We start from the raw sequence: 22,218 nt of genomic DNA, 5'->3' as shown, positions 1-22,218 counted from the left end.
GGCATGATCTTGGCTCACTGCAACCTCCGCCTCCCTGGTTCAAGAGATTTCTCCTGCCGGGCGCGGTAGCTCAAGCCTGTAATCCCAGCACTTTGGGAGGCCGAGACAGGTGGATCACGAGGTCAGGAGATCGAGACCATCCTGGCGAACACGGTGAAACCCCGTCTCTACTAAAAAATACAAAAAAAAAAACTAGCCTGTAGTCCCAGCTACTCGGAAGGCTGAGGCAGAAGAATGGCATAAACCCGGGAGGCAGAGCTTGCAGTAAGCTGAGATCCGGCCAGTGCACCCCAGCCCGGGCCACAGAGCGAGACTCCATCTCAAAAAAAAAAAAAAAAAAAGAGATTCTCCTGCCTCAGCCTCCCGAGTAGCTGGGACTACAGGCCCGTGCCACCATGCCTGGCTAAATATTTGTATTTTTTAGTAGAGATGGGGTTTCACCATGTTAGCCAGTAAGATCTCGATCTCCTGACCTCGTGATCCTCCCACCTCGGTCTCCCAAAGTGCTGGGATTACAGGCATTAGCCCCCATGCCGGGCCTACGTCGTCATTTTATAGATGATGAAACTCAGGCTCAGTGGTGATATGACTTGGTCCAAGGTCACACAGCCAGGACATAAATCCATGCAGGCAGCTGGCTTGGGGTTACCAGGAAAGAAGAGAAGGAACTCCCTCCCAGTGGTGACTACACTTTGGGAAAACAAACTTTACTTGTGAATATGGGAGGACTTAAGAGAGCTTGGGCCTTTGGAAGCCAGAGCAACTTGAGTTCAAATCCCAGTACTGCACTTGTGCATTTGGACAAGTTCTAAAGACAACAGGGGCCGGGCACGGCGGCTCATGCCTGTAATCCCAACACTGGGAGGCCAAGGCAGGTGGATCACCTGAGGTCAGGAGTTCGAGACCAGCCTGGCCAACATGGTGAAACACCATCTCTACCAAAAATATACAAAAATTAGCTGCGCGTGGTGGCACGTGCCTGTAGTTCCAGCTACTTGGGAGGCTGAGGCAGGAGAATAGCTTGAAACTGGGAGGCAGAGGTTGCAGTGAGCCGAGATTGCGCCATTGTACTCCAGCCTGGGCGATAAGAGTGAAACTGTCTCAAATGAACAAACAAAAAAGACAATGGGGCCTCAGTTTTTCTATCTGTAAAATGGACACACCATTGCGTGTGTCCCTCTTACACAGTGCCTATGGGAGTATACAGTGGGAGAATGCAGTTCAATGCCTGCCACCTGGTGGTGCTCAATACACTCCAACCCCACGCTGACCTTTCAGGTGATCTCTGGAACCCCCAGCCCCACTGCTGCACTGTTGCCTGCCCTCCAACTTCGGCGCAGGGCTGGAGAGAGCCTGCTGAATAATTGCTCTGCGCATGCGCAGCCGCCACGAGTCATGTGGCCTGGTGCCACCCAAGTCCTCAAGGGCGAGGCCTCAGGAACTTTCTGTCGTCAGTGGGGACCCTTGGGACAGCTTTGTTCTCACCTCGGCTGGCGCTCGGGGTCCTGGAACATCCGAGTGTGCACTTGAGGGGCTGGGAGAGAAGGCAAAGACCTTCTAGAACCTCAAATGAGGATTCTTTTGACCTTTGACTGTTTTCTGCTTTGAGACAGAGCCTAGCTCTGTTGCCCAGGCTGGAGTGCAGTGGCGCGATCACAGCTCACTGCAACCTCCGCCTCCCAGGTCAAGCGATCGTCTTGCTTCAGCCGCCTGAGTAGCTGAGACCACAGGCTCCCACAATCACCCAAGCTTTTTTTTTTTTTTTTTGAGACCTAGTCTCATTTTGTCTCCCAGGCTGGAGTGCAGTGACCTGATCCTGGCTCACTGCAACCTCCACCTTCTGGGTTCAAGCGATTCTCCTGCCTCAGCCTCCCTAGTAGCTGGGATTACAGGCAGCTGCCGCCACGCCTGGCTAATTTTTTGTATTTTGATATAGACGGCGTTTCACCGCGTTGCCCAGGCTGGTCTCGGGAACTCCTGAGCTCAGGCAATCCGCCTGCCTCAGCCTCCCAAAGTGCTGGGATTACAGGCATGAGCCCCCACGCCCGGCCCACCCAAGCTATTTTTAAAAATTTTTTGTGGAGAAGGGGATCTCACTTTGTTGCCCAAGCTGGTCTGGAACTCCTGGCCTCAAGCGACCTGCCCACTTTGGCCGCCCAAAGTGTTGGGATTACAGGAGTGAGCCACTGCTCCCGGCTACCCGTTCCATGTTTGAGGAAGGCTTTGGCAGGCCCCTGGGACCAAAGGGAACCAACCAGGGAAATGGCTGGCCTGAGGCAGGGCAGCCCTTCTGGGCAGCCCTTCCTCATCCGTTCACCTAGGTAACAAATGAGCCCTTCTCTGGTGTTCAGCACTAAAGATACCGTGACATGGGCCCAACTGGGGAGATAGACTTTCCCTGGGAAGTGGAAACTGAGTAGAAACTGAAGGGATGCATCCGAGTTAATCTGGGGGAGCTGGAAGCGGAAGAGGTTGCAGATGGACCAGTGACATTGAGGAGGCTAAAAGCTTTCAAGGGGGAATGAGCCTGGATGGTCTCGAGAACCGACGGGCATGGGAACAGTGGCCCTGGGAAGAATTTTGGACTTGATCCTAAGAGCAGCAGGAAGCCACTGAAGCTGGGGGATAATGCAATCTTTAGAGTCCTGCACTGAATCATTTTGCTTTGCTTCCTCATTCGGAAAAATGGATTTTGAATTCCACACCTGCCATACTAATTTTTAAAACTTTATTTTCAGAAATAGGAAATAAGAGAATGATGGACTATGTGTTTCTTCTCAGGGTTAAATATGCTAAAAGATGCAAATTGCCTAGCATTCTATATGTGGTCTATAAATGGTAATTCCCTCTCTCTCCTCCAAATTCCATTCCACAATTTCCACCATTCCAGGAGCATCGAAGGAGATCAATCCTCCCTACGGACTAAAGATAAATTTCATTTGAAGTACCTGGATGGATGAAAAATTTGATTGGTTCAAAAGATTCAAGGGTAATTATTTTACAAATTATTATTCAAATAGTATGCTCCCCATGACCATACAACATATTATTGGATTTATGGAATTACAATTTACATTCAACTTTTTAGGAGCACATTTGTTTACTTAAAAAAATCGTTTTGAGACAGAGTCTTGCTCTTTCATCCAGGCTGGAGTGTAGTGGCATGATCATAGCTCACGCAGCTTCGATCTCCCAGGCTCAAGCTAATCCTCCCACCTCAGCCTCCCTAGTAGCTGGGACCATAGGCATGCGCTACCATGCCTGGCTGATTTTTTATTTTTAGTAGAGATGAGGTCTCATTATGTTACCTGGACTGATCTCAAACTCCTGGGCCCCAGCAATCCTCCCACCTCAGCCCCACAAAGTGCTAGGATTATAGGTGTGAGCCACTGAGCCTGGCCTAGAAGCATATTTATTTTAGAAAACAAGACCAAGTTTCACAAAGGCAGGGGCCACGTCTATGTTTTTCTCCACTGCAAGATCCCCACCTTGCTGGACGCATAGTAGACTTTCAAATATTTGTTAGATAGATTTAAATACTGGAATATATTTTCTGCTACATTGAAAGTCAGGGGCCTCAATTCTAGGGTTTTCTCTTTATAGTTGTTAACATGAATTTTGATGGCATGAAAATGCTTGTTCTCTGAATTATATTTAGCTCATACAAACTCTACTGCACAATTATGTTGTAAAGAGGAATTAAGTTTTATCTTTAAGTTGTTATTATAGCCTTGGGAAAAGGTGAACATTGAGAATAACTACATGAAGTGGTAGCATATTGTATTGTTAAGTTTGCTACTTTTTTTTTTTTTTTTTTTTTTGAGACAGAGACTGGCCCTGTTGCCCAGGCTGGGGTACAATGGTGCAATCTTGGCTCACTGCAACCTCCGCCTCCCGGGTTCAAACAATTCTCTTGCCTCAGCCTCCCGTGTAACTGGGATCACAAGTGCCAGCCACCATGCCCAGCTAATTTTTGTATTTTTAGTAGAGATGGGGTTTCACCATGTTGGCCAGGCTGGTCTCGAGCTCCTGACCTCGTGATCCGTCCGCCTCGGTCTCCCAAAGTGTTGGGATTACAGGCATAAGCTACTGCACCTGGCCCTACTTTTTCTTTTTAACGTGGTGTAGGGCCTAGAACAGACTGTCACGTGTGAAAGGTATGTCAGGCAGGGTCTGTATAAGAAACAGATGGCACATTCAAATTAGATCATTAGAAGATTTAATAAATGGACTATTTACAAGGTTTAAGCAGGGCGTGGGGAAGCTATAAGGGATAGTGCAGTACCCACGGGGCCTTTACCACTCTTAGATCTGAAGGTTGAGGGGAGGAAGAAATGACAGAACCCAGAAAGAGAGAGTTGTGTGGAGCAGGCTGCCTTGGGAAAGAGGGGTGACCTTTTATCAAAAGGCACAACCAACCTAAGGCCATCTGGCAGGAGGGAAGTGGGGAAAGAAACGCTTCACCCATGCTGTCCTCCTGCCCTCCCATCTCCTGCTGCCGCTCCCATTGGCTGTACCCGCCTGGAAGCTAAGGAGAGCGAGCCGCTGCCGCCCATGTAGGTCAGCCCGCCAGGGCCAAGGGCAGCGCGGAGAAGGGTGGAAGAGCAGATCTGGAGGGCAAATGGAAACTATCTGGTAGAGGAGACTTCATTTGCATGCTGGATAGAGACTTGATATTTAAATCCTGGTATCTTAGGGAGGCTGTGAAACCTTAAGGGATGGAACTATGGCAGCAGGTTCAGGGTTCTCATTTGTTCATTCCTTAGATCTCCTGAGGATACTAGAAAAAGTATTGTGCTGGGCATTTGAGAGAAGCCCAGCAATGGCAAAGCACTCTGAGAAATTCAATGCATTTTCCTTCCTGATGCATATATATATATATATGTACATATATATATATATTTTTTTCTGATTCATATATTTTTAAGAACACATCCCTCCTGTATCAAGAGCACTTGTTTAGAGCTCTGAATAGTAAATACAATCCCACTGGTCTCAAAACGAGACACTGCTTCCCCAGAAGCAAGAAAGTTCAGGCAAAGCACACAGGTTCTGATTTTTTATTTTTATTTATTTTGAGACAGTCTCACTCTGTTGCCCAGGCTGGAGTGCAATGGTGTGATCTTGGCTCACTGCAACCTCTGCCTCTTGGGCTCAAGTGATTCTCATGCCTCAGCCTGAGTAGCTGGGGTTACAGGTGTGTGCCACCACGCCCAGGTAATTTTTGTATTTTTAGTAGAGATGGGGTTTCACCATGTTGGCCAGGCTGATCTTGAACTTCTGACCTCACATGATCCACCCACCTCGGCCTCCCAAAGTGCTAGGATTACGGGCGTGAGCCATGACGCCTGGCCTCCGGCTCTAAATCTTATGGCTAGCAACTGACAATTATGTCCCTCACCAGGTCGGTACCCTTTAGGTAGTCGCTGGATAGACATTTTTTCAGGTCGGGGGACCAGAATAGAACGTATGAGGGCGACTCTGGAAAGTGGATTTGCTCTTATGAATGGAGTGGATTGTGGTCTCACATTTTCTGAATCTGTGAAATCATTCCACTCGTTAATGAGGTCCTCTTAGAAGAGGAGGGAATAGATCTCCTTTAGTGACATGACTTTGACAAGCAAATCAATTCGTTCCATTTGTTTCCTCTTTGAAAACAGCAATCCTCGAGCGTTACATAATCTAATCTTTATGCCTCACTGGTTTGTTCTGTCCTCCTGAGGAATTGGCAGATGGTGCCAATGCAGAGACCCGCGCACACGCCTCGCAAGCCTCATGGTAACAGGAGAGTTGCTCACAGTGTCTGTCTCTTTGCTGTGGGGTCCCTCGCTGGCATTTGTTTCCCTGGATCGGTTGGCTCTTTAGCCTCCCTCAGGCACCGCTGGCTTCTTGCCCTCGGCTCTCATTCCAAGATTAATTGGAAATGCTGAAAGCAGATAAAAAGAGAACAGAAAGTGAAGTTGAAAGGGCAGAGAATTTGCTGGATTTTTTTTTCTAAAAGCCCTCCTCCATTAAAGGCCGAGCATCTTTGGAGATTTTTAGCTTCAGAATGGTGACTCCCTCCTTCAGCCTGGTCCCCGTGTACATCTTTGTTGCTGGGTTACACACAGCACAGGGACAGGGCTGGCTGTGTCAGAGCAGGGAGAGTAGAGATCTGCTTGATAAGGTCTCTGAATTTCTCCAACAGCAAGTCACATATCTGCGAAATGATTGTTCCCCAGATAGGGCAGTTACCTGGAGTCTACCTTCAGGTCGGTGATGTCACTTACAAAGGGAAAATTATCACAGAACTCTGTAAGGTGAGGAGTCTCCCGGCAAGGCCCTGTCAGCCAGAATCACTATGCTGAGATGTCCTAGTAAAGGCATTGCCTATACATCTTGTTTAAAAATCTGGAAGTGGCAGCTTCCAAAGGAAAGGAGTGGTGGGCAGAGTTCTAACATTTAGGACTGGAAAGCTGCTGATGTGCTCTGGTATTGCTTTTCAATTGTTAAAATACTGAAATACTTCCATACTACTGGGTAAAGAGTTGAATCTTTGAATTCCCCATGCTCCCATCCCTCTGCTAATACTTAAGTCTGTTGAGAGGATCTTATTTTATTTAATTTCATGAGGAGCTCTACCTGTCCATGCAGCAATGGGAGTTTCCTTTGCTGAACCCACTTTGCTTTCACCGTGCGGTACCAGTAGGCCTTCTTGGTGCATGGCCAGGCACCACTCCAAGTGCCACAGATGTAACCGCCCTGCTCACAGACTGCACTGTTGGCTGACTGCTTTTGGATGGAACCTCCAGGCAATTAAAACACAGAACCCTCCTGCCTGTGGCGAAAACATGCCTGGTCCTTAAAGGTCACATACACCTTTATGCTTGCGGTCACTCAGGATCCAGGCTGTATTTGCACGCAACAGAAATGAGCTGTCTGAAGGAGAACAACAGCCCCTGCTGCATCTTCTTTTATGGCCACCTTCCCCCATCCACTGAGTCCAGGCATAGAGGACTCATTTCTATAAAAGCAATAATGGGTCAGGTGCAGTGGCTCACACCTGTAATCCCAGCACTTTGGGAGGCCTAGGTGGGTGGATCACCTGAGGTCAGGAGTTCGAGACCAGCCTGGTCAACATGGCAAAACCCCATCTCTACTAAAAATATAAAAATTAGCCAGGTTGGTGGTGCACGCCTGTAATCCCAGCTACTTGGGAGGCTGAGGCAGGAGAACTGCTTGAACCTGGGAGGCAGAGGTTGCAGTGAGCCGAGATTGCACCACCACACTCTAGCCTGGGTGACAGAGCAAGACTCTGTCTCAAAAAAAAAGAAAAAAAAGAAAAAAGCAATAATGGTTATCTTTTCAAAAATTTGTTATTCATTCACTAAATAATATGATGTGAGCACCTATTATGCTATTATGTTTTGGTCACTGTGCTAAGTCCAGGATGTACCTAAAGCAGAGCTTGTCTCTGCTTTCATGGAACGTCCAGTTTAGTGGGATGTGGGGAGACAGACCATAAAGGAGGCCACGGTGGCTGAAATGCAGTGGGGTCATCTGGACACGGGTTGCTTTCGTCTCATGGAAACTGCATAGATGTCGTGGGTGGCTTCTGGTGTGTGGTCAACTTCTCGAATGCATCTACCCTGTTAGAGCACTGGGGTGCATGGCACCAGTATTAAAGGTGCAAAGCATAGGGGGTGACTACTTCCTGCATCCAGTGAGGATCTCAGAGAGGTTGGGAACTGCTCTGGATTAGGCAAAGAAAAGGGGGAATATTCTGAATGAGGAATGATGGAGACGATAGGTTCTAACATTTGGAGATCAGGCATGCTATTTATTTATTTATGACAGAGTCCCGCTCTGTTGCCCAGGCTGGAGTGCAGCAATGGGATATTGGCTCACTGCAATCTCCGCCTCCCGGGTTCAAGCGATTCTTGTGCCTCAACCTCCCGAGTAGCTGAGATTACAGGCTCCCGCCACCATGCATGGCAAATTTTTGTATTTTTAGTAGACATGGGGTTTCACCATGTTGGCCAGGCTGGTCTCAGACTCTTGACCTCAAGTGATCCACCCACCTTGGCCTCCCAAAGTGCTGGGATTACAGGCATGCGCCACCACGCCTAGCTAATTTTGTATTTTTAGTAGACACGGGGTTTCTCCATGTTGGTCAGGCTGGTCCTGAACTCCTGACCTCAGGTGATCCGCCCGCCTCAGCCTCCCAAAGTGCTGGGATTACAGGTGTGAGCCTCCGTGCCCGGTCCCAAGGGTACTGTTTTTAAAAGATGACAACTTCTGACCAATCAGTCATCTGTAAGGAATAGGATTTCCTTCATCAATGCTTATCCCTCCTTCGCCTCAGTAACCAAGTGAGTTCAGTCACCAAAATCATAATTCATGCCCCTAAGATGGTCCAGTTGACCGTTGTGCTTGTCAGTATTAATTATTTTTGCTCTATCTGTCCTGATGGTTTGATTTTTCTTTTTATTGAGTTATTATTTATATGCAGTGAGATGTACAGTCTTAAGTGTATAGTCAGTTTTGTTTTTTTGTTTTTTGTTTTTTTTTTTTGAGACGGAGTCTCGCCCTGTCGCCCAGGCTGGAGTACAGTGGCGCAATCTCCGCTCACTGCAAGCTCCGCCTCCCGGGTTTATGCCATTCTCCTGCCTCAGCCTCCCGAGTAACTGGGACTACAGGCGCCCGCCACATCGCTCGGCTAGTTTTTTTGTATTTCTTTTAGTAGAGACGGGGTTTCACCGTGTTAGTCAGGATGGTCTCGATCTCCTGACCTCGTGATCCACCCGTCTCGGCCTCCCAAAGTGCTGGGATTACAGGCTTGAGCCACCGTGCCCGGCCTATAGTCGGTTTTGACTCATGCATGTATTCTTGCAACCCATACCCCTTTTCATTTTTATGTTAAAAATCTTGGAGGCCAGGTGCAGTGGCTCAAGCCTGTAATCTTTGGGAGGCCGAGGTAGGAGGATCTTTTAAGCTCAGGAGTTTGAGAACAGCCTGGGCAACTGAGCGAGACCTCATCTCTACCACAAATAAAAAAAAAAAATTAGGCTGGGTGCGGTGGCTCACGCCTGTAATACCAGCACTTTGGGAGGCCAAGATGGGCAGATAATGAGGTCAGGAGATCGAGACCATCCTGGCCAACATGGTGAAACCCTGTCTCTACTAAAAATAGAAAAATTAGTTGGGCATGGTGGCACGCGCCCATAGTCCCAGTTACTTGGGAGGCTGAGGCAGGAGAATTGCTTGAACCCAGGAGGCTGAGGTTGCAGTGAGCCAAGATTGAGCCACTGCACTCCAGCCTGGCAACAGAGCGAGCCTCTGTCTTAAAAAAAAAAAAAAAATTAGGTCCAGTCAACCGTTGTGCTTGTCAGTATTAATTATTTTTGCTCTATCTGTCCTGATGGTTTGATTTTTCTTTTTATTGAATTATTATTATTATTATTATTATTATTATTTTTTTTTTTTTTTTTTGAGACGGAGTCTCGCTCTGTCGCCCAGGCTGGAGTGCAGTGGCCGGATCTCAGCTCACGGCAAGCTCCGCCTCCCGGGTTTACGCCATTCTCCTGCCTCAGCCTCCCGAGTAGCTGGGACTACAGGCGCCAGCCACCTCGCCCGGCTAGCTTTTTTTGTATTTTTTAGTAGAGACGGGGTTTCACCGTGTTAGCCAGGATGGTCTCGAATTCCTGACCTCGTGATCCGCCCATCTCGGCCTCCCAAAGTGCTGGGATTACAGGCTTGAGCCACCGCGCCCGGCCTTGAATTATTATTTATACACAGTGAGATGTACAGTCTTAAGTGTATAGTTCAGTTTTGATACAGGCTTTTTTTCTTTTCTGAGATGGAGTCTCATTCTGTCACCCAGGCTGGAGTGCAGTGGCACAATCTCAGCTCACTGCAAGCTCTGCCTCCCGGGTTCACGCCATTCTCCTGCCTCAGCCTCCCAAGTAGCTGGGACTACAGGTGCCTGACACCATGATTTTTTTGTTGTTGTTGTTGCTGTTTTGTTTTTTTGTGAGACTGAGTCTTGCTGTGTCACCCAGTCTGGAGTGCAATGGCACAATCTCCACTCACTGCAACCTCTGCCTCCTGGGTTCAAGTGATTCTCCTGACTCAGCCTCCCAAGTAGCTGGGACTATAGGCATGTGCCACCACACCCAGCTAATTTTCGTATTTTTAGTAGAGCCAGGATTTCACCATGTTGGCCAGGCTGGTCTCGAACTCCTAACTCAAGTGATCCACCCGCCTTGGCCTCCCAAAGTGCTGGGATTACAGGCATGGGCTGCTGCGCCCAGTCCCAGGCATAAATTCTTGTAACTCATACAAACCCTTTTCATTTTTATTTTAAAAATCTTGGAGGCCAGACGTGGTGACTCACACCTGTAATCTCAGCACTTTGGGAGGCCAAAGTGGGAGGATTGCTTGAGCTCAGGCGTTTGAGACCAACCTGGGCAACTGAGTGAGACTTCATCTCCACTACAAATAAAAAAAATTAGGTGGGCATGGTGGCATGCGCCTGTAGTCCCAGCTGCTTGAGAGGTTGAGATGGGAGGAATGCTTGAGACTGGGAGGTTAAGTCTCCAGTGAGCTATGATGGCACCACTGCACTCCAGCCTGGGCAACTGAGTGAGACTTTGTCTTGAAAAAAAAAAAAAATCTTGACATTCTCTCAGGTGATGGATATTTGGGTCCAAGGGCAGGCAGATTATTGGAAAAGAATCTTCTATGTAGTCCACTGACTATTACCCCCACCCTCTAAAATCTCATCCAATCCTTTCCTGAGTTTTGCAATCACACAGAGGACTTAAAACCATAAGAACATTTTGTAATCCCAGCTTTCTGAAACCCAACAGAGATATTGTCATCTGAAAACAAGGGGAGATTAAGTGCAAAATTTGATTCTGACAATAGCAGAAAGGAACAAGTTAGACAAAGAATGTCACAGAGAATTAATTCAAGCACCACCATGTAAATGCTCCACAACCTTTTTCAAGACTCTAAACATGACATACAGTCTTCGTGAGGAGACAACAATTTTGAAAGGAGTTTGCTACAGGGACATGGCATAATCACACTGAGATCTGTTAAATGAGAGATCCAGGTACATTTTAGGAGTTTTGCTCTTAACCCTGCCTTTCTGGATGGATTCTCTTAGAAATGAGGCATAAAGACAGCTAAACACACTGTTCTCTCTACACTGATGCAGTCCTTCCAAACCCACCTTTTCTATTTCACTGCCCTTGTATGCTGAGATGCCTTTCCTGTGCTGCAAAACAGCTCTTTTTCTGCCTAGTTTTCACCAATGATTATACAGTCAAGTAATATAACAACATGTAATTATTTAATAATTACAATTTGTGTAACACCTAAAGGCAAACAGAGGCTTTATGTGAAAATGCTCTTTTTTGTGAGATGGAGTTTCACACTGTGGCCCCAGCTGGAGTGCAATGGCACAATCTCGGCTCACTGCAACCTCCGCCTCCCAGGTTCAAGTGATTCTCCTGCCTCAGCCTCCTGAGTAGCTGGGGTTACAGGCACCCACCACCACACCCAGCTAATTTTCGTAGTTTTAGTAGAGATGGGATTTCACCATGTTTGCCAGGCTGGTCCCGAACTCCTGACCTCAGGTGATCCTCCCGCCTTGGCATCCCAAAGTGCTGGGATTACAGGCTCGAGCCACTGTGCCTGGTCGTGAAAGTGCTTTTAAAGCTGTAAAGGTATATACAATCCAAAAATACTCTTTTAAAATTGTTTTTACATGGCAGGATACTTGAAAGCAACTGGATTTCCATTGCATCTCACAATCAGTGAGGCAAGCCATTCTCATTTTCCACATTCAGGATTTTCCATATCTTAATGATGGTATTTTTGGAATATTCCTGGATCTGACCCAGCCTGTGAAATTAGTCCTCATGACCTCCCCACCAGACTTAAAATCCATGAAGAAAGGTATGATATTCACTTATTTACTATTCTATTGCCGGGGCCTAGCCCTTGGTGGGCACTCAGTAATTTCTGTTAAGCGAATGAACCTCATTGGTCTTGCCTTCAGTCTCCTTCCAGCCTACCTGACAATGTATTTTTTGCATTGCATTTTTGAAGCATCATTTCAAAACCACAGTTCTGGGCTGGGTGCAGTGGCTCACACCTGTCATCCCAGCACTTTGGGAGGCCAAGGTGGGCGGATCACTTGAGGTCAGGAGTTTGAGACCAGCCTGGCCAAACTGGTGAAACACTGTCTCTACTAAAACTACAAAAAAAAAAAAAAAAATAGCTGGGCATGGTGGTGGGCACCTGTAATACCAGCTACTTGGGAGGCTGAGGGAGGAGAATTGCTTGAACCTGGGAGGCGGAGGTTGCAGTAAGTCGAGATTGGATCACTTCACTCCAGACTAGGTGACACAGCGAGACTCCATCTCAAAAACAAAAAGCAAAAACCAAAAAAACCACAGTTCTGCTTGCATTTTGCATTGCATTTTGAAGCATCATTTCAAAAACACAGTTCTGCTTGCATCCTACACAAACTCACAAAACCTTCAAGGATTCTCCATTGCCAATAAAATAAAGTACAAACTGCTGAATGTCACACTCGAGATCTTTCATGGTCTAGTTCCAAACCACCATTTTAGGCCCATTTCCCAGCCCTTATTCTCCCTCCCTGCCCGATCGCCAAATGATTCCCAAGCACGCCATGCAGGTTCACACTCCCAACCCTGACTTAATCTATGCCCCCTGCCTGGCATGACCTTCCTTTGGCCCTCTCTATTCATCGGATCGAATTTCACTTATTCTTCAAAAAGCAGCTCAAATGTGACCTCGTCTAATGCTTTCTCTAGCTCCCCTTAGGGTTCTCCCATATAATTTAGGTCACAATCCCCTTACTACACGTTTCCCAGTTTAGCTGGTTTTCTCCCCTGATTCTCTGCCTTTTTTTTTGTTTGGTTTTGAGACAGGGTTTGGCTCTTTTGCTCAGGCTGCAGTGCAGTGGTGGGATCTTGGCTCACTGCAACCTCTGGCTCCCGGGCCCAAGCCATTTTCCCATCTCAGACTCCCAAGTAGCTGGGACTACAGGTTCATGCCAGCAAGCCCGGCTAATTTTTGTATATATTTCTTTGGTAGAAATGAGGTTGTAGGCCGGGTGCGGTGGCTCACGCCTGTAATCTCAGCACTTTGGGAGGCCGAGGCAGGCGGATCACGAGGTCAGGAGATCGAGACCATACTGGCTGACACAGTGAAACCCCGTCTCTACTAAAAATACAAAAAAAATTAGCCGGGCATGGTGGCAGGCTGTAGTCCCAGCTACTCGGGAGGCCGAGGCAGGAGAATGGCATGAACCCATGAGGCGGAGCTTGCAGTGAGCCGGGATTGTGCCACTGCACTCCAGCCTGGGTGACAGAGCAAGACTCCATCTCAAAAAAAAAAAAAAAAAAAAGAGATGAGGTTGCACCATGTTGCCTAGGCTAGTCTTGAACTCTTAACATCAGGTGATTCCTCCCGTCTTGGCCTCCCAAAGTGCTGGGGTTATAGGCATGAGCCATTGTGCCTGGCCCTAGTGGTGCTTTAATAATGCCAACTATCATATGCCACCCACTGCTGCAAACCCACCAGTGGCTTCCCTTCACACAAAGCCTTGACTTTTTTGGCCCCTGCTTTCCTCTCCAGTTTCATCTCTCCTACTTTCCCCCTCACTCACTCCAGCCTCCTTTATCTCCGCTTCTCCTGGAACATGCCAAGCTATTCCCTCCTCAGGACTTTTGAACAGCCTCCCCTCTGCCTGGAAAGCTCTTCTCCCAGATATATACATGACTTGCTCCTTTACTTCATTTGAGTTTCTACTCAGATATTCCCTCTGCAGAGAGGCCTTCCCTAATCACTATCTAAAAGAGCACCCTCAGCCAGGCACAGTGGCTCATGCCTGCAATCCCAGCATTTTAGGAGGCCGAGGCGGGAAGATTGTTTGATGTCAGGAGTTCAAGACCAACCTGGCCAACATAGCAAGACCCTGTCTCTATGTAGAAATATTAAATAAAAATAACAATAAAAATAAAAAATATTAAATAAATAAATATTAATGGAGGGCACCCTCCATTAAGCCCTAATCTCTTACCTGCTTTATTTCTCCTCATGGCATGAAACACCAACAGTTTGTCACCATTACTTTTCCATGCATTTATGTATTTGTTTATTTGTTGCTGAGGATAGAGACCATTTTGTTTGCTATCATATCCCTGGTACCTAGAACACTGCCTGGCAGGTAACAGGCACTCAATTATTTGTTGAATGAATGGATCAGTCTTTGTATCCAAGATGACTACTGCAGTGTCTGGTTGTATACATATTTGTCAAATAAGTGATCAAATTAATACATTTTACAAATGAAATACAATCCTGGCATATGTCCAGGATTATCTGGGATATGAGTGCAGGTGTTTCATCCATTTGCTTCATGAACATAATTTTTATTTATTTACTCTAGTAATCATAGGTAACATAATCAGATTCTTCAGTTTTTCAGAAACTAGTTGGTGATCGAGGTCTTGCCCAAAAATATTTAGGGCATTCCAGCAAGGTTACCAACAGTGGCACGGCAGGGATTTAGAATGCCAGCAGTCCTCTGCCTCTCATTGGCTCCTGAGGGTTTCTGATAAGGTTCTTTATCTCCTGTGATTTATAATGAATGTGCCTTTGTTTTTAAACCTGCCAAACACTGATTATTCTGAGGGCTGGAACAGGTAAGACATTGACTGACCTCAGAACTCAAAGGGTGGACTCATTACACCCTGCATATTCCAGCGGACACTGCAGTGAGCCTTCAGGACTACAATGCCCCAGCCTGCTTCAGGATTTGGGCTTTAGGAACCTGAGTGGCTTTGATGTGGCTATTCAGTCCCTTAACGGTAGCTGATCTGGGGAACAATTTGCCACACTTTCTAGTTCACTTTAGCCTCTGGGCAGTTGCTTTCCCAGCCCATCCCATTTTCCTTAATTCCTTGCCTATGGGTAAGTAAAAGAAGCACACAGGGCCCAGCACAGTGGCTCACGCCTGTAATCCCAGCATTTTGGGAGGCTCAGGCGGGCAGATCATGAGGTCAGGAGATAGAGACCATCCTAGCTAACATGATGAAATCCTGTCTCTACTAAAAATAAAAAAAATTAGCTGGACGTGGTGGCGGGTGCCTGTAATCTCAGCTACTCGGGAGGCTGAGACAGGAGAATCGCTGGAACCCCAGGGGGGCAGAGGTTGCAGTGAGCAGAAATCGTGCCACTGCACTCCAGTCTGGGCGACAGAGCGAGTCTCTGTAAAGAAGCAGACAGTGCAGAGAAGGATGAACTCTCGGCATGAGTGAAGTGTAATATTGGCAATCTGTTCGTGTATCCTATTTTTTTTTTTTTTTTTTTTTTGAGGCAGGGTCTCATTCTGTTGCCCAGGCTGGAGTGTAGTGACCCAATCTTGGCTCACTGCAACTTTCACCTCCCAGGCTCAAGTGATTCTCATGCCTACAAGTGGCTGGGATTACAGGCACCCACCACCATGCCTGGCTAATTTTTGTATTTTTAATAGAGATGGGGTTTCACCATGTTGGCCAGGCTGGTCTTGAACTCCTGACCTCAAGTGATCTGCTGGTCTTGACCTCCCAAAGTGCTGGGATTACAGGTGTGAGCCACTGTGCCCAGCCTCGTGTATCCTTTTAATGAGGCCGAGCAGTGACCAGACTGTGGATGGCATTGGGGCCAGGGACCAGAACAGGGAGAGCCTGGGAGGAACCCCCCTAGCCCCCTGCAAATCTCAAGCACCGGATACTAAAGAAGAGTGGTAGATGGGGCCTCATGAGGTGCTGGGGGAAGGGAACTGGCTTAACTGGATGGTTCCCAGTGTCCAAGCACTGGGCTAGGCCTTTTGTGTGCATAGTATCATCTACTGTTACCAAGAAATTAGCTACGATTATCATCTGCATTTTACAGAAGAGGAGAACAAGACTCAGAGAGGTTGGTGACACCTGCCCAAGTTACCCAGATGGCAGGTGGCAGAGCTGGGATTTGAGATTCAAATCAGGCCTGGGAGGCTCTCTGGCTGCCCACCAAGAGCAGGAATTTCGTAGCATCTAGAAAGGCATGAAGGTGAAAGAGGCGACAAGAGCTGGAGGGGCAGCAAATGGGTCCTACCTGAGACTTGACCATCATCAGGTGCTGTCCAGACCTGGCTTCTCTTCTATTCTGAGAACTGATATCCTGTGACTGACTTACCAGGCTCGTCCTAGTCCCCTCGCACGATATTGGGAGTGGAGGCAGCCCTCCACGGAGGCGCTGAGAGCCTTTACTCCCAGCAGTGATCTGTCACTGCATTCCGGCCCCTGCGTTTGTAGGCAGTGGTGTCATAGAGTGCCTTCATGCTCCTCGGGTCTCCGGTTCTCCCTGGACCTCTGTGGTCCTCATTGCCAAAGTTGTACCCCCTGGGGAGTGCACCCTGCCTGCATTTCTGGAGGTTCGGGCGGTTCCGGGGCTCTGCAGGAGCCTCCAGGCGTGATAAAGAGCGCTGCCGGCACTCCCGGGGTCTCAGCCTCTTTGGGGCCCCTTGCCAAACCCCTTCCCTCCTCGCGCTCCCGCTCAGCGTTGCAGCGTCCCCTTCGCCGCCAGGGGCCGCCCGGAAGCGGGGCTCCCCAGGGCGGGGCGGGGCAAGGGGCGGGGCGCGGCGGTACCTGGGCTGCCAGGGAGCCGGGGGTGGGCTCTCCGGGGACAGCCGGCAGCGCCCCCAGATCTGCACCGCCAGCCGCCGGGAGCTCCGGGCTCCGGGCATAGAGGCTGCGCTGTCACATGGGCGGCGGCGACGGGGCCGCATTTAAGCGGCCGGGGGACGGCGCCCGCCTCCAGCGCGTCCTCGGGCTTGGCTCCCGCCGGGCGCCCCGTTCTCTGCCCGCCGGGGGCCCCGCGCCACGCCGCACCGCGCCGCCCCCGCCGGGCCATGCGAGCGCGGGCCCCGCCGCGATGAGCTCGCACATCGCCAAAAGCGAGTCCAAGACGTCGCTGCTGAAGGCGGCGGCGGCGAGCGGGGGCAGCCGGGCTCCCCGCCACGGCCCTGCCCGGGACCCGGGGCTGCCCAGCCGCCGGCTACCTGGCTCCTGCCCGGGGACGCCGCAGTCGTCCGGGGACCCCAGTTCGCGGAGGCCCCTGTGCTGGCCGGCGCCGCGAGAGGAGGGCGCGCGGGGGAGCCAGCGTGGGCTCCCCCAGGCGCACTGCAGGCCCCGGGAGGCGCTGCTGGCCGCGGCGTCCCGACCTTCGCCGTCGTCGCCGCTGCCGCCGGCCCGCGGGCGGGATGGGGAGGAACGGGGACTGTCCCCGGCGCTTGGCCTCCGGGGCTCTCTGCGAGCCCCGGGCCGCGGGGACTCCGTTCCAGCCGCCGCGTCCGAGGCGGACCCGTTCCTCCACAGGCTGCGCCCCATGCTCAGCTCCGCCTTCGGCCAGGTAAGGGCCGCGCCTCCCGTCAGCGCTCCCGGGAAAGGCGCTCGGGACCCTGCCGGCCGCGGCTGCGCGTCCACAGCCTCCTCCTGCGGCCCGTGGCCCCCCTCCCCCGGGTCACGCCTCGGCTCACCTCGTCCTCCCCGGGCCGGCGCCCTTGCCGGCATTCCTCCTCCCGGTACCTGGTTCAGCACCCCGTGCGCTGTCCACGCTCCGGGCCTCTTCGGGGCAAGGCCCTCCCCCAGAGCCTCCCTCATACCTGCCGGAACCCGCCAGTCCTGGAAGAGAGCGACCTCTACGACCCTCCTGGAGATTTGCGGGGGTCGAGGAGGGGCGCTCCGAGCAGGTGGCGCCAAACCCACTCCTCTGGCCTCTGGCCAGTACCGCCGGGGAGCGACTGAGGAGAGCAAGCGGTTTGGAGTCTGGGGGTCAAGAGAGCAGACCTGAGAGAACATAGAATTACTTGAGGGCGAGGGACACTAGCCACTGCCTATCATGTCCCTGAAGGCCTGGGAAAAGTTAAGAGATTCAAAAATATGAGGAAAGAGAAGAGATATCTGGGTAGGCATGGAAGGACATGCAGAGCTGTGGCTCAAACTGGAACTTTGGAGTGGTTTGAGGAGACTGCCACTCCAGGGATGCCATTGGAAGGGTCAGAAAGGCCACGAAGAGGTCATCAGTGGTTCCCGCAACCTTTCCCTCAAGAGTCCCAGGCACCTGGGCACCTGCCCTTTAAAAACTGCTCCGTAGTCACAATCCAGGTCTACAGTTGGGGGCTGTGCTGCTGGGGAGACAGCTCAGTAGAAGGAAACCTCTGAACTCCTGAGCAAAAAAGCCAGGGTTTCCCCTAGTTCAGAGTCTGTAATCAAGTCAAACTCATTGGCACAGCTTTGAGACAGTTCTGTGGCAGCCTCTGAGAGGTGTCATGCAGAGGTCTAATTAGAGCGTTTGCATGGTTTGTAGGGAAACGGGGGGCCTGCGCCTTTCTGTGCTAAGATCTAAAATAAAGAAGCTGTTTCAAGCTCGTGGCTTGCCACGCCGGATCAGAATTCCAAGGAGGCCCTGTGTGTTTTGCTTCAGATCTGCACATTTCTTTTCAAAATACTACTCTGCAGTGGCTGATGCTGGTGGAGGTCTGACATGAAGGCAGCTGCACATGGATTTGGGTTGTGTGGGGCCGCTGTGGTGGGGCCATAGGGCAGCGGTGTGTGGCTTTGTTCCTGCAGGGAGCCCTCGTTAGCCGAGTTAGCTGGAAACAGTTCTCTGGAGTAGAGGTTTGGATGCAGAGCCGTGAGAGTTAGTGAGGCGATGTGTTGGGGAGTTCACTGCAGTGGTTTGTGTTAATGAGGAGGTGTAGGCTGTCAGGGCACTAGTGGTCTTTGGATTGGGGCTGGGTTGCAGCAGGAATGCTGGTTTGTTGAATGGGTGATACCAATTCATTCGTTTATCAATTACTTCTTGAGCATTTATTAAGGAAACCTTCAGGGGTTTCCTTAGTTCCTGTGGTTTGTTTGTTCAGACATTTGCTAGACACTGGGAAGACAACAGTGAACCAGATAGCCAGGGCCCTGGCTGAACCTAGCAGTGTGGAAGGGTAGGTCATTGGCTAGAATCATACACTTTCTGGTTACTCAGTTTGCTGCTGATCTGACTCAGCTCCTGAAAAAAAAAAAAGAGTCCTTTCTTTCCTGTCTTGCAGAATTTGCCTACATGAGCCCTTTCTGAGCTCCGAGCATTGTAGTGACGTACTTCTGTTTCTCCTTCTAATTTCTCAGTCATTAAATGAATTATCCAGCCCAATGTTCTGAAATGTCACCAGGGTCACCTGAGTCAGGAGGAGCTGGAAGTTCCCATCAAATATTTACTACCTCCCTCTGGAAGCTCTTGCCTCTCAGAGCTGCAGGCTTTCACTTTAAAGCCCAGCACATTCAGTTTGGGCTTCCATCTGACACCTCCCAGTCATCCACGTGAGCCACAACAACAAACCCAGGCTGGGACTTTTATGTCAGAGCCTCCAGTCTCCTGTGACAGAGAGGAATTAATCTTTTCTTCCCTTTTCTCTGCATTGAGATTTCGGTCCTTAGAGGTAGGGTCAGAACCAAGAGAAGGCAGATGGGGTTCTGAATACAGAAACTTTTAGTTAAGATCTGCTTAGGACAAAATACAGCCTGGGGGAAGTATAATTTTCATGTCTTCCCAAGTTTGATTTGTTTTTAACTTAACTGAATTGCTTAACCTCATTAAGTCTATTTCTTTTTTAAGAAATATTTTTTATAATAGAGACAGGGTCACACTATTTTGCCCGGGCAGTCTGGAACTCCTGGGCTCAGGTGATCCACCTGTCTCAGCCTCCCAAAGTGCTGGGATGACAGGCATGAGCCACCATGTCTGGCCGAGTCTATTTCTTTACCTGCAACGTAGGGATCATCAGGGTGCCTGGGAGATTAAATGAGATATGGAGAGATAGAGAGAGCTTGGCTCAGGCCTGGCACGGAGCCCTTGCTAACTCTATCAGTGTTAGTTATTATTCTTGTTGTTGTTATTGTTGATTAACTACCAAGGCCTTCTTCCTTTTCATTTGTCATAACCTCAGAGAGCCAGGATTCAGAGTGACACTGAAGGCATCAAGATGAATTCCTACCTTAAAGGAAACAGGGATGAAAACTCTCCCAGTGATCTCATAGAGCATCCTTATTGCATATGCATGGGGACTGCATGGTTTTGAGGCTAAGGCATGGAATGGTGGCTTGGGAGATAGCAGAGATGCAAGTTCTAATCCTGGCTCTGTCACTTTCAATCTCTATGACCTTGGGCATGTTATTTTCTCTCTCTGGTCTTGGTTTCTTCATCCAGGAATGAGATTGACAAAAACTGCTTTGCAGTTATTAGGAGGCTTACACAAGATTAAGGATATCAAATGCCTGACTCATAGTGGGTGCTGGATAAAGGGCAGCTTCCATTAATGTTATTGCTGTTATTAATAGGGTAATTGAATGAGGGCCTGTGTAAGGTACTTTGAAAGCTGATTCTGAGCCAGGTGAGGACGGCTATTAAGGGAAGGAGCTGAATGTCAAAGGATCTTCCCTACTCCCTCTTTGTGACCAGCTAGGGACATGCCACCCAGCTGCCTAGAGAAGATGTGATGTCAGAAATTAACTCAGCAGAGGCATGATGACATGGGGCTTTGGGTCTTGGAAGACTATTTTAAGAAACAGGCTTTCTGCTCCTTACCCTGAGCTTGAGAAGAAACATGCCTTGTGGAGGAGGCAAATGTGGATAAAACCCACAGCTTTGTCCCATGTTTTCCATTTTTCCAGCTGTAGAAACATGTCTCCTAATACAGATAAACTATCCTTGTTCCCATACTGCTTTGCACATAGCAGGATCACAGTATTTAATGAATGAATGAATGAGAGAATGAATGGTATCACCAGCCTCTGGACTTCGGAGGCTTCCTTAGTTCCTGTGGTTTGTTTGTTTATTTTGAGACACAGTCTCACTGTGTCACTCTAGGCTGGAGTGCAGTGGTGTGATCTTGGCTCACTGCAACCTCCATTTCCAAGATTAAAGCCATTCACATGCTTCAACCTCTGGAATAGCTGGAATTACAGGTGCCTGCTACCACACCTGGCTAGTTTTTGTATTTTTAATAGAGATGGGGTTTCACCATGTTGGCCAGGCTGGTCTTGAACTCCTGACCTCAAGTGATCCACCCGCCTCAACCTCCCAAAGTGCTGGGATAAGAGGCGTGAGCTAACGTGCCTGGCCAGTTCCTGTGGTTTAGATGGGGAGAGAGGCCAATGGTGGTTTTGTTCATGGGTTTAATTGCACTAAGCCTATGTTCCTAAGATAGGAATGTGTCTATTCCTCACTCCTGCTCCAGTCACGTGTCTCCCTCCTTCCCTCTGAGACCGCTTGGAGCACCTGTAGCCTTTCTCCGGGTCCTGGGGAGAGGCGAAGTGAAGGTCAGCTTGTGGTTAGCATCAGTCACAGGTGATAGGAGTGGCTTGGAGTTAGTTCAGTGAGAGTCCTCCAGGAGGTGGACCTTTGCCTCCAGCTGTTTTTGAGAGGCAACAATTGCACTTGAGGCCTCAGTCTAGAGCCCACTGAACAGTGGACAAAGTACCTTCTTATCTTCACAGCTACCTGTGAAGGTTAGCATCATCAACCCCCACCCCGCCCCCACCACCACAATTTTAGAAATGAGGAAGGGTTGGCTGGGCGCGGTGGCTCACACCTGTAATCTCAGCACTTTGGGAGGCCGAGGCGGGTGGATCACTTGAGGTCAGGAGTTTGAGACTAGCCTGGCCAACACAGTGAGACCCGTCTCTACTAAAAATACAAACATTAGCTGGGTGTGGTGGTGGGCGCCTGTAACCCCAGCTACTTGGGAGGCTGAGGCATGAGAATTGCTTGAACCCAGGAGGTGGAGTTTGCAGTGAGCTGAGATTGTGCCTCTGTACTCCAGCCTGGGTGACAGAGGAAGACTGTCTGGAAAAAAAAAAGAAAGAAATGAGGAAGGCTGAAGAGAGAGGAAGTGACTTGTCCAAAGGCCATATAGTAAGTACATGGCAGGGCCAGGTGTAGTGGCTTACATCTGTAATTGTAGCACTTTGGGAGGCCAAGTCAGGAGGATCACTTGAGCCCAAGAGCTTGAGGCTGCAGTGAACTACGATTGCACCACTGTACTCTAGCCACAGTGACAGAGTGAGACCCTGTCTCTAAAAATAAGTCAATAAGTAGGTGGCAGGACTGTGCTGAGAACTG

General features: G+C 49.4%; 2 protein-coding genes across 2 annotated transcripts in view; one reads left to right on the top strand and one right to left on the bottom strand.

Annotated features, from left to right (window-relative positions):
• Nucleotides 1-5,272: 5,272 nt before the first annotated feature.
• Nucleotides 5,273-16,804, bottom strand: LOC117089290 (atherin-like). Its single transcript, XM_033220368.1, has 2 exons — nucleotides 16,243-16,804; nucleotides 5,273-5,926 (listed from the first exon to the last, which is right to left on the bottom strand). Exon 1 carries the CDS (start codon nucleotides 16,790-16,792, stop codon nucleotides 16,313-16,315), a length of 480 nt encoding a protein of 159 aa, XP_033076259.1. The 5' UTR covers nucleotides 16,793-16,804; the 3' UTR covers nucleotides 5,273-5,926; nucleotides 16,243-16,312.
• CABP1 (calcium binding protein 1) overlaps nucleotides 16,678-22,218 on the top strand; it is a 27,281-nt gene continuing 21,740 nt past the window's right edge. The window contains exon 1 of the mRNA XM_033220365.1: nucleotides 16,678-17,457. Within this exon, the coding sequence (XP_033076256.1) occupies nucleotides 16,810-17,457 (648 nt within the window). The 5' untranslated portion in view covers nucleotides 16,678-16,809. The remainder of the gene's footprint in view (nucleotides 17,458-22,218) is intronic.

The sequence above is a fragment of the Trachypithecus francoisi genome, unplaced genomic scaffold, assembly GCF_009764315.1.
Source record: "Trachypithecus francoisi isolate TF-2019V2 unplaced genomic scaffold, Tfra_2.0 Lachesis_group11, whole genome shotgun sequence".
NCBI lineage: Eukaryota > Metazoa > Chordata > Mammalia > Primates > Cercopithecidae > Trachypithecus > Trachypithecus francoisi.
The sequence above is the reverse complement of the archived record's forward strand: the minus strand, read 5'-3'. Positions and strand labels throughout refer to the sequence as shown.